The sequence below is a fragment of the Lycium ferocissimum genome, chromosome 1 (assembly GCF_029784015.1).
Source record: "Lycium ferocissimum isolate CSIRO_LF1 chromosome 1, AGI_CSIRO_Lferr_CH_V1, whole genome shotgun sequence".
Classification (NCBI taxonomy): Eukaryota; Viridiplantae; Streptophyta; class Magnoliopsida; order Solanales; family Solanaceae; genus Lycium; species Lycium ferocissimum.
Genome location: NC_081342.1, coordinates 65,939,088 through 65,952,029, shown reverse-complemented (window position 1 = coordinate 65,952,029; position 12,942 = coordinate 65,939,088). Strand labels below are relative to the sequence as shown.

At 35.2% G+C, this 12,942-nt stretch overlaps 1 protein-coding gene across 1 annotated transcript; it reads right to left on the bottom strand.

The window, feature by feature from the left end:
• Positions 1-8,626: 8,626 nt before the first annotated feature.
• LOC132066506 (F-box/LRR-repeat protein At3g03360-like) lies at positions 8,627-12,942 on the bottom strand. Its single transcript, XM_059459810.1, has 3 exons — positions 12,406-12,942; positions 11,161-11,337; positions 8,627-8,794 (listed from the first exon to the last, which is right to left on the bottom strand). Exons 1-3 carry the CDS (start codon positions 12,940-12,942, stop codon positions 8,627-8,629), a joined length of 882 nt encoding a protein of 293 aa, XP_059315793.1.

Genomic DNA, 12,942 nt, shown 5'->3' with positions numbered 1-12,942 from the left:
GCCATGTGTATGAATAGACAATAACATCACTTAATCATGGTTAATTAATGTATATATTCACTCTATTAATTACTTAACCTTAGAAAGTTACATGAATTTAGTATAAACACCCAGTGCGGATAAGCACTTACCGTTTATTGACCTAACCCGTTTTGATCTGCCCAAATTCGAACCAACCCACTCATTTTCCACCTCTAACATTATCAAACACGGTACTTAAATGCAAGGGCGGATGGATCATTATAATTTGGGGTTCAATTGAACCCCAATCTTTCGATGCGGTGTACAAATTTATATGTAAAAATTTACTAAATTTACAATAAATAGTAGATATGAACCCATCAATTTAGAAATATAATGATTCAATGCTAAAAAATTTAAAAGGTCGAACCCCAAGAGTTTAAATCCTAGATCCGCCTCTGCTTAAATGCTTCGTTGTTTAATATATAAAACACCTACTATAGTCACCAAGTCAGAAATATTGCTCATCGCATAGGTTGAAGATGAGCCAAAAAAAAAAAAAAGGGATCATTAATGAAAAGTTGGAGCTTGTCCAATTAACCAAAACTTAATGATGGTTGATCTCACCCAAATAGAGCACACAGAAATAGAAGATTCATATAGCTGATTTTAAACTCAACTAGTGGGCTGTGCACGGGCCCAATAACTTGTTAATCATTAATACAAAGTTTGCAAAATTTACAACATAATTTAAGCCGCATATCTATCAGAAGTATGCAATCATTTTGGGTTAATTTTAATCCAAGTCCGCACAAAAATACACTCTATGGCTGGCACATCAAATTGTGGATAGCAAGAGAAACCAATGCAAATTTGTTCGAATTCACAAGGCAAAACAAGTTTACACAAAAAAAAATAAAAAATGATCTAACTGTTCAATTTTGTGTAGTCTTTATTGAGGGTACAACTAACAGATATTTTAAGGATACACAATCTAACAATAGATGTAAATCACTGATTCACAATGTCAACTAAGTAAAGTACTTTTTTTTTAAAGCAAAACAGCTAGCATAAGGCTAGTTGTGAATTTATAAAATCAAATCAGTTCTGTACAGAGAAAGAAAAGAAAAAAGCAGGCCTAAAGCAAAGTGTAAACAATTTAAGCAACTCTATCTAGCCTAACATATGCATCTAATTTTCAAGTCTTGGTTTGATTCCACTTCAAGTCACCTCAAGCTCTCACCGACTGCTATGAAATCAAGTGCCAACAGAAGGATCCTTCCAACTTGAAATTGTGCAAAATCAGGCTTGAAATACTTGCCAAAAACTGTATAAAAACTGAGTCACACTGTTCTTGATGTCAACCTCTTCAATCCTCTATCACTAAGGAAATTCTTCCAATAGGCTGAACATGAAGTTAATACCACACATTGGATAGAAGTTGCATAGTAACAGATTCAAGTACAGATAAAACTTTAAATTGTTGGTCAACCTCTTCCCTGAAATCTTCCTGTCAACAATGATCTGCAGCTTTCAGTAATGCTGCATATGGTGTATTTATATTCTTGACTTAATTTGGTTCTCTATGAATTACTGTCTTGAATCTGAGACTTGGTAAATGCATCTTGTCTATGTTTACTAGCCTCCTAGCTGCTGTTGGTAGTTCAGTAAATGAATCAAATTGTAGTGTGCCTGTATAATTAGAAACATAGTTAAAAAATCAGCCAGTTGGTTGCCTTCTCTCAGCACATGTCCAATCTGTATCACTCCCTTCTTTCTCCATTCTGTGAACTTCTGAATCTCCATACTAACATTCCATGGGACATCCCATTCCCCTTTGACAATCTTCATTAAACCAAGTACAGTACAATAAGGATGATCTAAACCTTATTCCCATTCATCATTTTTATGTGAAACCAAAGTAGCAACCTTTTAAATCTGTATAGAGAAAGAAAAACTCGGATTAGATTTCTGAAATATCCCGAGTTTTCATATCAGAATCAAGAAGCAGATTTCTCCCACCTTGTGCGAAAAGAATGCAGCTTCCCATTTGTGGATTTACAATCAGTCAGTTTAGAATCACTGTCAATCCAAGTGAATAGAACTGGCAGAAAACCTTTACAGATTAGTGAAAGAGGAATAAGATGAGTTAAACCGTGAATCCCAACAAGAAGTATAAGAACGGCAACTCCTAATAGGCAATAACCAAGCAAAAAAGACCATGGCAATTCCAGTAAGGGCATAAAGGTCATTCTATCAGCTGTAGAAGAATTTTCAAAAACATAAAACTCACCCCATGCCCGATTAAACAATTTTCATAGCGCCTCGACAGAGTAGAAGGAGAAACAACAAATCACACTGCAATAACACAAAAACCTTTAGGGATGAGTCACAGGAAGAAGCTGAGTTAGACTGCTTATCAAAAAATAAAAAGGAAGAAGATGAGTTAGACCGTGAATTCCGACAAGGATAAGTACGGTGATTCGCAATGACCGAGCAAAAATGACCATGCTATCCTTAGCCTAAATATGAAAGACAATTCCAGTAAGGGTGGAAAAGACATTTCCTCAGCTGTATAAGAATTTTCAATAATTATCCAGATGATTATATGCTGCCTTTTAAGTTCTTCCTATGTACACATATCTTAAAGGGAACGCGCGGTATGCACTTGGGAGGGAGGACAACTTCAAGTAATTTCTACAATGCAGAAGGAATTAATTGTGTGGCAATGTCTAGAAATTGGATTATATTGGAAAGCAATTTCTTAAAATATGTGAATCTTTTTTCCCCTGTTCAATCAAAGGTTCTGTAGAGTATTGGACCAACACAGCTATGATAATATTTCATATTTAGTTTCTCACCTGTGATCTATTACATTGTAGGGGTGCTTTTAATAACTCCGAGCATGACTTTTCATGAATCCATGGTGCACTCTATCATAATCTTTGATAGTTAACTTCTCATGTGTAATCTATTACATTGTAGCGATGATTTAAAAGCTGAGAATATGGCAGGAAGAAGAAAATTTCATGAAGCTGAATGATCATCTAATGCCTATTTGCAGTAGAGCAATCCACCGGAAATTTAGTAAAAAAACACCAGGAGTAGCCAGTACTTCTATAAATTTGAGCATACCTCATTGTAAGTATTTAGAGAGTTTGTGTAGAATCTTTTGTCTGGCTGGTGATACAGGGGTTTAATCCTTCAAGAATTGTCTTAGCGGCATTAATTGATGTTGCACGAAGATCATGTAAAACTTGTTACACCATACTGCCTTCTTCTTTTCCTTAGCTTCAACAGTTCCTCCATGTCTTATTAGAAACGAAGCTACCTGTCAAAAAAAAAATTAATCCTAAGGCTTATATCCTCAACAAAATGTTGTCGTTAAGAACAAATGAGTAAGCTTTTTCTTCATGTAACATATGAAATTGATTTTACAAGTCTAATTCATAGCAACAAAGAGCTTTTCTATTAACACAAAATATACGATTTAAAGAACCTAACGAACAACAATGAGCTTTTTCTATTAACATACATAAGATATACAATTCAAAGAACCTAATGAACAACACGGTAGTATCAAATGGCAGTAGTAATATTGGATGGCGTCGCACGTAATTACTTTAATCCCAATAGTCACTAATCGGGTGTTGAGCTAAATTTTATTCACAAGTGCTCTTATGCTAATAGAGACGTTCCGCTGTTATTTAATCAAAACAGGAAATAGTGCCAACAACGAACTCTTCAGTTCAGATCAAAGTGAAACCCAGAGAAAGCTAAGTTGGAAAAGTTTACATGTGTCGTCATTTAAGGGAAGAAAACGGCTTTATGTGGCAAATGGAGGAGACAATTTGTGAGTATGTACACGTGCTTGCTGAAACAGAAGTACAGTACATGTGTTTATTAAAAGGGCAAAAAAGTTCAATGACCAATGAAAAACATCGGCGTAAAAAGAACATTCTATGGCTAGCACATCAAATTTGTGGATAGCAAGAGAAACCAATGCAAATTTGTTTGAATTCACAAGGCAAAACAAGTTTACACAAAAAAAAAAATGATCTAACTGTTCAATTTTGTGAAGTTTTCTATGATCTAACTGTTCAATTTTGTGTAGTTTCATTGAGGGTACAACTAACAGATGTTTTAAGGTTTACACAATCTAACATAGAAAGATGTGAATCACTGATCACCATGTCAACCAAGTACAATAAGGATGGTCTAAATCTTATTCCCATTGATCATTTTTATGTGAAACCAATGAATCTGTATAGAGAAAGAAAAACTCGGATTAGGTTTCTGAAATATCCCGAGCTGTCATATCAGAATCAAGAAGCAGATTGCTCCCACCTTTGTGTCAAAAGAATGCAGCTTTCCCTTTGTGGATTTGCAATCAGTTTAAAATCACTGTCAATCCAAGTGAATGGAACTGCAATATCAATATAATTGTATGATAAACATTAAACACACCTGTGGCCAACACATTAATAAAACAAGAAATCTCATCAAGAAACATCGCAAGCAACATTGCCCCTGTATTTCTTTCCAAGCACAAAGGACGTTTACATGGTTCCTAACGACACGACAAATAAGTGATGCTGGAAACTCTCTGTGTCATAGTTGATTGCATTCCCTAAATTATTTATTTATCACTTTTCTCTCTTGAAACACTGGAAACCAAAAAAAAAAGGTAATGCTAATTAACGAACAATCGAACATACACTATGTCTGACAAATATTAGCAGAGATCAGAAAAATGATAATCAGCTTACCCGGACCTCGCTATGTTTCAACACAGAAATTCCACTTCTCTAATACCTGACCAGAGGCGTTGCTCATGATCACAAGAAGCACCCTTTGTAGCTTTCCAGCTTCCAAGCACTCTACATGAATATGATCTGAACCAATCAATAACTTTGACAAAATTTAGAACTTAGCAGCGAGTAGTGCACTGAAGTTCGAAATGAATGTGTTGAACACATAGTGTTGTTTTAAGTCAATTAATTAATGCTATAAGAAATTAAGAATCATCAATCAAATTGAGGATTTGTATAAAATGTTTTTATGGGCATCATGACCTCCTCGTACAATGTCCCAATTATTGAAAAGAAACGAGGTAATATATATTGAACAACTTGAATATGGAGAAGCAACATAATATTGAGGAAATTTCTGTCAATACATCAAGTTACTAGCTTAGTAGCAGAAGAAAATTTTAAGCAAAATTCAGCGATCAGGGTTGGAACAGTCGCTGTGCAATATAAATTAAAAAACACAAAGCAACAAAGATAGTTCTGTCGACAATCCGACGTTGGGATCCAGAACATACTTCAAAAATCATGGGGCATATTTGGATTCAAGACCAAGGAGAGAAGTATGATAAGATTAATTTTTGGCCCAGGAGCCCATTTGGTTTCTCTCACCAATCAAGCCAAAGTTTGCTCAGGAATTTCACCGAACACTTCATCTGGAACTTTAACACCTTCCTCTCCTTCACCTTTTAACCCAACCAAACTAATGGAAAAATGTAAAACAACCAAACTATCACTAGAGAAGCCAAGTAGCAATGTAGAAGACACATTTAAACCTGGAATTCAAATAATAACTAAGAAATTTAAAATATAAACAAGATAGTACAAATCGAAACGGGTACCAATTTGCTAAGTTTGGAGTACAGAGAAGCTTCAGAAGTGAGCGTTTTTTAAAGAGAGTCCAAAATTCACAGCACGTGTACAGGCAAAACGCTAGGCATGACGATTTACAGCTCTCCCGAGCCCAACCCAAAAACGAAGGTCGACAAAAAGGAAAACCAAAAGGAGGGAACAACAAGAGTGAACAGAGGAAACGTACCTTAGAACAAAGGAGTTTTGAGATTGTTGGTAGAGTAGACGCCTCTGAACGGTGAAAGACCAATATAGCCTGCCAAGCAGGCATGTTGACCCTGACCTGCATGCTTATTGCCGCTTATATATTAATTAATAGTAGATAGTAGATAGATATGTGATGAGGTGTTGATTGAATAAAAAACTAATCCTAGAACCAACTCAAAAGCAGCAACTCGCTGACATGGCAGGAGAAGCATCCAATTTAAAATCTCAAAACTAATCCTAGAACTAACTCAAAAGCAGCAACTCGCTAACATGCCAGGAGAAGCATCCAATTTAAAATCTCAAAACTAATCCTAGAACCAACTCAAAAGCAGCAACTCGCTGACATGCCAGGAGAAGCATCCAATTTAAAATCTCAACATCAGAAATTATAATTTTACTACATTGTCATGATATGAACATATCCTCCGTCATATCACCCATAAACAACAAAAAATGCTTGACCACCAAAGGATGTGGTGCAGTGGATTGGGCTGCTCTTTCCTTAACTAGAGGTCTCGTGTTCCAGTCCTGGGTATGACAAAATCCTTAGTAGGGAGTGCTTTCCTCAGAATTGGGCCCTGTGGGAAACCAAAAAAAAAAAAACATGCTTGAGATATAAAAAAAAAAAGTGGCATACTTTCACGTCTTTATATATAGCTCTTCTTCAGAGACTTTCAAACTTAAATTAGGGGTGTCCAATCTAATGAATGAAAATGTTTTTTCCACAAAAAACGTTTTCTTGGAAAATAAGTGATTTTTTTGGTAAATAAGCAGAAACTACTTGTTACTATTTGTTTATATTCTTTTATAACTACCAAATCAAAGTATTTCTATTGCTTATCATGACTTTAACTAACCAAAGTACATTTTTAAAGAGTACTTTATTTAATATTTTGCCTTATTTTATTTTCACCATATATTTTGGGAGATTTTCCTAAGTTGCCCGCCTGCCAAAATTGGTCCAAAACCTTTAGATGAAATAAGCAGCGAAATACTAGAAAAGTAGAAGTTAACGACAGTAACTGGAGAAAGTAAAAAAATGTTCTTGAGATGGCATACTAACAAGAAAATAAGTGAATAAGTAGAAACTTCATCATATGTTTATTTCAGCAAAAGAAATGTGTCGATCATTACAGTCTCTATTCCCTTAAACAAAGGGAAAAGAAACACAACATAAATTTTCAGGTAGAAGGTTGATTCATATAAAAAAATGTGTTAATGCAGAACAAGCTGTCTGCAACAAAATGACTTGGAGAGATCCAATACAACAATACATGTTTCAAAACAGTGCTAGTTGCAGAAATTACAAGTCCAAGTAAAAGTAGCTTCTGCACCTTTTTTTGAGTGTCACGATAGCTTAGCTTAATGTGACATAAACACATGCCCAATTTGTCGAATAAACATGTCATATCGGCATCACCAGACTCTGCCTTTCCAAGTACGCAGTTTCTTTTATAGTTTTATTTCCCTATTGAACTTTTGTTTTCTGCTAAATTAGGTAAAAGCTCAAACATTATACATCCTTCGAAGATTTTCAAGATAGCAAAGACTTAGGTAATAAGAGACTTACCTCGTCTATTAATGCAATCTACTATTATGAAAAAGTAATTGCAATCTACTATAATAGGTACCAGATTCCTGACCAATAGGCAGCCAGATTCTCAAAGTAAGGATAGCAAATCACAGTAGATTATGAGTCGGGAATCACTTTATAGTTTGACAGTTTTAGAAGATGGCAACAGATAAAAAACATTAGGCACATTCCATTTCCAACTCACTCTTAGAACGGTAATCTCAAAGGCATAAATGATTTCTTAGGTGTATATTTATTAACTTCAGTATATCAGTAAAACCCAACATTTCTGAAGGACAAACCATAAACAATGATGCAGCCGTAATAAGTTCAGGAGAAAATTAATGCTGCAGCTAAAATTTATGGAAGAAATCCGTAAAAGATACAGAATGACAATAAACGACAAATTTGAGCAAAAAAGACGAAATAACTTTCACAACTTACAGACAAGAAAACTTCAAGTGCAAAACACATTGCTTTTCCCACAGTAAAATCCTGGTTTGAACTCACAGTTCTGTCAGGTTTCTCTCTTTCCGGTTAACTTAAGAAGTGGATGTTGCATTAATATTCTTACTTTTCAATAGGGATTACAAGGGATAATAAGTTAAACTTCAATAAACAAATTAAACTTCAATAAACAAAGTTACCTTTCCCTAAGCTTCATAGTCCTTTGTCATACCAATAACTTCCAGGCTTCAAAGGAACGTGATGAAAAAGCAGGGTTCCATAGTACAAACACCTGGTGTTCTGAACTACCTGAAATTCATGGACTTTGACTTTGTGGACTGGTCACAGCAGCAACCAGAGATATGTGCAACGGGATTGAATCAACGGGATCTTCTTGATTCTAAAAGAGGTCTGCTATACATATCGTGGGAATTGCACCAGAATTCACATCAAGGGGTTCTACTGTACGAAGCTCATATAATATATTGAGTAACTCTAACACTATTGAGTAATCCAGGTTAGCACCTTCCTCAATGAGGAGAACTCCTGGAGGAAGCAACCTCCATACCATTGCTCTCCAATTCTTTATTTAGAAAAAAAAAGTGGGAGAGAGAACCTATTTTAATTGCAGTGAAAGGAATGAGTACTAACAACTCCTTCAATACTGACAAATATTTTAAAGTTTCTTTTCCACCAATAAAAAATAACATAGGCCAAAGAAATAAGTCCTTGGACACATATGTACTATTTTGGCAAAATGATTTTCAATCTTGAATTTTCAAAGTGTGAAAACATAATCAGCATCAGCAATATGAATAGAAATCACAAAACATATAGAGCAATCCTTCTTAAATGTTGATTCGAGAAATACACTGTTACCTGGAAATGAAGAACTACTAATAACCCCTCTGATACTTACAATTACAATCCTAATCTTGTCTATAAACTACAAACCAGTTTCAAACATAAAGTAGCAAATGTTAAGTATGTTGTAATCAATACAACTATTAGGGGACAAAGATAATCAATAAGAAAAGATAACCAAAGTGTGTGGAGAGGATCTTGGAAGGCTTAGGAACTCCTGTTCCATTTTAACATAATGATGAGACGCAACGGCCCCTTTGAATCTGGCAGTAACGACGAACTTTTCTAGCACGGTTGCATGCTTGAGCAAATATTTTACCAATGACAGTAGTGACTTATTTTTACTTAGTGGTCCAAAACAGTCAATGAACTTTATGGTCTTCAGATGTAGCTATGAGCAGTTAAAATAATGTGTCTCAAACCTCCTGCTCTATTCATCCTCATTTGTGTACTTCGACAGTAGTTCCTGTAGGAAAGAATCCACTAAGTTAACTAGTTATTCTGCTTTGGAAGGAGAAAGTGAAGAAGTTGATTATGGACATAATAAAAGGTTATGAAAGATTCAAGGAACATCTCAAGTGCTTAGGAAGTGTTACAAAGTGGTTCATGCAAACAACAAAAAATGTTTCTAAGCTTCATGAATTTGATGATTTATTCCCCTCGCATGAAGGAGAATACTATCCCCTGTTGAACTTCTTTTCAGACAACTACAAAAAAGTTAGACTGTAGAATTGGCATACTCATAGAATCAATTTTGATAGTGACAACATGAGATTTCTGTCAAAGCAACTCAAGCTGACTGTAGAATTGGCATACTCAAAATCAATTTTGATAGGTACAACATGAGATTTCTGTCAAAGCAACTCAAGCAGACTGTAGAATTGGCATATTCATAGAATCATATTTGATAGTGACAACATGAGATTTCAGTTAAAGCAACTCAAGCTGAACTATTTTCTCGACAAAAAGAAATCGAGAGAACAAAAGAGTTCTTCTAAACAACTAATACAAACTAAGAACAATAAGCACGCTGCTGCAGCAGATTTAGCCAAGAGACACCATCAACTTTCAAGCCCAAAATACAGATTCTGTAATCCACACAAAATAACATTCAAATGAAATTTCCAGAATTTGAATTACGCATTCCCTGAAGCAATTACTGTGAACACATTGAGCAATACTCACGGATAGCAGTTGCAGACAAGGACAATTTGGACGAGGTGCCATAGTGAGGAGCTTTTCTGGTGATATTAGCATATGGTGTCTTTAACGTTGCATTAGAAACATTTGGATGAAAGCCGACTCTTTACTTATTGTGAATGTTGTCAAGGGAGTTGCAAAATCATCTTTGCACCATGAAACCATTATTGAAGAGATTAAAAAGTTGATTCGAGGTGAAGTCAAGCTGACACATTTTCATTGACCAATCAGAATTGCCTTCCCGGGTCTATAATTGCCTCAAGTTGTCTGATTTTGGACCTTTTGAATAACAACCAAGAAGATCATAGATGTAAACCAAATATTGGGCATTTTAGAAAAATATTTCGTAATTGATTTAGCAAAAATTATGTTTTAAATCTATTGGTTACTTAGTGAAAAGAGATAGAAAATATTTATCAAACTAATATATCATATATTTGAAATAAATTCATAATTAAATTGAATAGATGCGTCTAGGAAGAATTCACTTTGAAGAAAATAAACCCTAGATACGCAAGTCGCTCACAATTGAATCAATGTAAATTTTTTAATAATACCTAAAGTTGGGGATCTATCAATAGTTAATGTTGCACTAATCCCCAATCACAGGTGAAAAATCATCACAAACCTTCATTATTTCTTTTCTACTACAATTTCTGGCGTATACCAGATAAGCCAATCTTTAGATGGATAAAGTCACCAAGTGGATGCAGAGAAGAAATTCTTCATCTTTAACTCACTACCAAGAGAAGCTAGAGGAAACTTAAGGGTTGACCAGTGGCAGCTCCCTTCCTTCAGAATTCGAACTTCCCAGTTAGATCCCTACTATCAACTCCCGTGTTACTTGAGAAAACTACTCTCCGCAAGTTAGAAGCTATTGTTGTAAAGCTCATTAAGTACTTAAGCTAGTTATATTCCACATTGTAAATGGGAGTCCTCCTCCTATACAAAAACACTATTTTTGCTTATAAATTAGAGGTTTAGCTCCTACACTTTAATCATAGATTGAACCTCATTAATCTTCTCTATATTGAGGATTCAATTCCATTCTTACCTTTTTTGAACAGGCGAGCCAGTCAAGTCCCCTCTTTGGCACATTTTATCACTATCTATAAAATATACTACTGGTGTGGTGCTCAAGATCATAAATATGTTGATATATATATATATATCATCTTCTTCTTCCACTAATAGTTGTTTGATATGAGTAACATGAAGTAACAAAATTATGGCCAAAAAGAAACTTACTCTTAGTTTGTGATTGTACTCCTGCCAGTCAATGACCAATGTCTCAAGATCCGGTGAACTCTGCAAAAAGCTGCAAATTCCAGGAAACTCCAACGGATTTAAGGTTGTGCTAAGTTTTAAAAATTTCCGGCTTGATGGTGGAGATTGCCACCCTTTCAACTCAAGGATGGACAGGCACTTACAGAACAAAATAGACAAACCAGAATATGTCAAAACAAGGAAATACGACATACTTAATAAATGAAATGCAAGTTGTTGAATAATTCATAAAAACAGCTTGGACTATGCGACTGCGGTTTGCCACATCAACGTGTACATAGTTGGTTTGAGAATCCAAAGATGGACCTTTATACACTTGAAAAAGCCCATCAACATGACTTAAATAGCATGGTCAATGCAAATAAATCCAAATTTTACATGTTGTTCTGTCCACTGCAAACTCTTTATTTTCACAGTTCATCATCCAAAATTTTGTGCAAAAGGTCTTGTTCCAATGTCCTTCCACTATCCATCCACATTGTCCATGACTCATGAGAAATAAGGCTTTAGTACTTCACAACTTAGTTACAGATTATCCTAAGTAATGGCACTGATAATGTTACTAAACATATGGATTCAATAGGAAATAAAAAGTCTCAAGATCCGATAAACTCTATAGGAAGCTGCAAATTCCAGGAAACTCCAACTGATTTAAGGCTGTGCTAAGTCCTAAAAATTTCAGGCTTAATGGTGGAGACGACCAGCCTTTCAACTCAAGGATGGACAGGCACTTACAAAAAGAAAGCCAGAATATGTCAAAACAAGCAAATATGTAAATAAAATGCAAATTGTTGAATAATTTATAAAAACAAGTTGGGACTATGCGACTACGGTTTGTCACATCAAAGAGTTCATGGTTGGTTTGAGAGTCCAACAATGGACCTTTAATCACTAGGAAAAGCCCATCTACATGACTTAAATAGGATGGTCAATGTAAATCAAATCCAAATTTTACATGTTGTTCTATACATTGCAAACTCCTTATTCTCAAAGTTAATCATCGAAAATTTTGTTCAAAAGGTCCTGTTTCACTCTACTACCACTGTCTAACCATATTGGCCATGAGAAAATAATTCTTTAGTACTTACCAACTTAGTTATCAGGTTATTAGTGGCACTGTTAATGTTACTAAATTGATGATGCAAGAGCAAATAAAAATTTCCTAAAAAAATTCTGAATTTTGGAAAGTGAAGAGTATGAATAAACCTCTATGCACCAGGTACCCAATTCAAGATTTTCGACATGGGCAACACCATGAAAAAGTTCCTTCAAATAGCTGCACTCCTTCTCTAAGTTGCGTTCTTCACCCTCAGAATCAAGGTTCAAACAAAGGATTGCAGTAACAAGTGATGCCACATTTCTCTGCACGATGCGTATCTCAGTGCACAATCCCAAAAGTTCCAACTTTTGTATATGCGGGGCTGATATTTCGAGCCAAATATCATGATTCTCATCATAGTAGTCACGTATGGTCAATTCTCTGAGCTTCACAGAGCTAATTTTCAAACTCTGTATGCCCCAAACTTGATTTAGTTCCAAGCACCCCAAGTTAGGGCAACCAGATAATACCTTCTCCATGACACCCTCCGTCAAGTCATTGAACCCAAATGAAAGAGAAACGAGACTACTCCAATGAACACTACCAAGAGGGTTCAGTTGACAATGCCATAAAACCAAATTCCTCAGCGACGTATTTCTATATGCAAACTGAGGAAACTCATATTTTTGGTCATTTATCCACAT

Coding starts and splice junctions, on each gene's coding strand:
- LOC132066506 (XM_059459810.1), bottom strand. CDS start 12,942: ATGTGGATAAATGACCAAAAATATGAGTTTCCTCAGTTTGCATATAGA. Junction 11,338..12,405: donor TGGGTACCTGGTGCATAGAG/GTTTATTCATAC, acceptor TTGTTCTGTAAG/TGCCTGTCCATCCTTGAGTT. Junction 8,795..11,160: donor AGTACAATCACAAACTAAGA/GTAAGTTTCTTT, acceptor ACTGGTTTGTAG/TTTATAGACAAGATTAGGAT.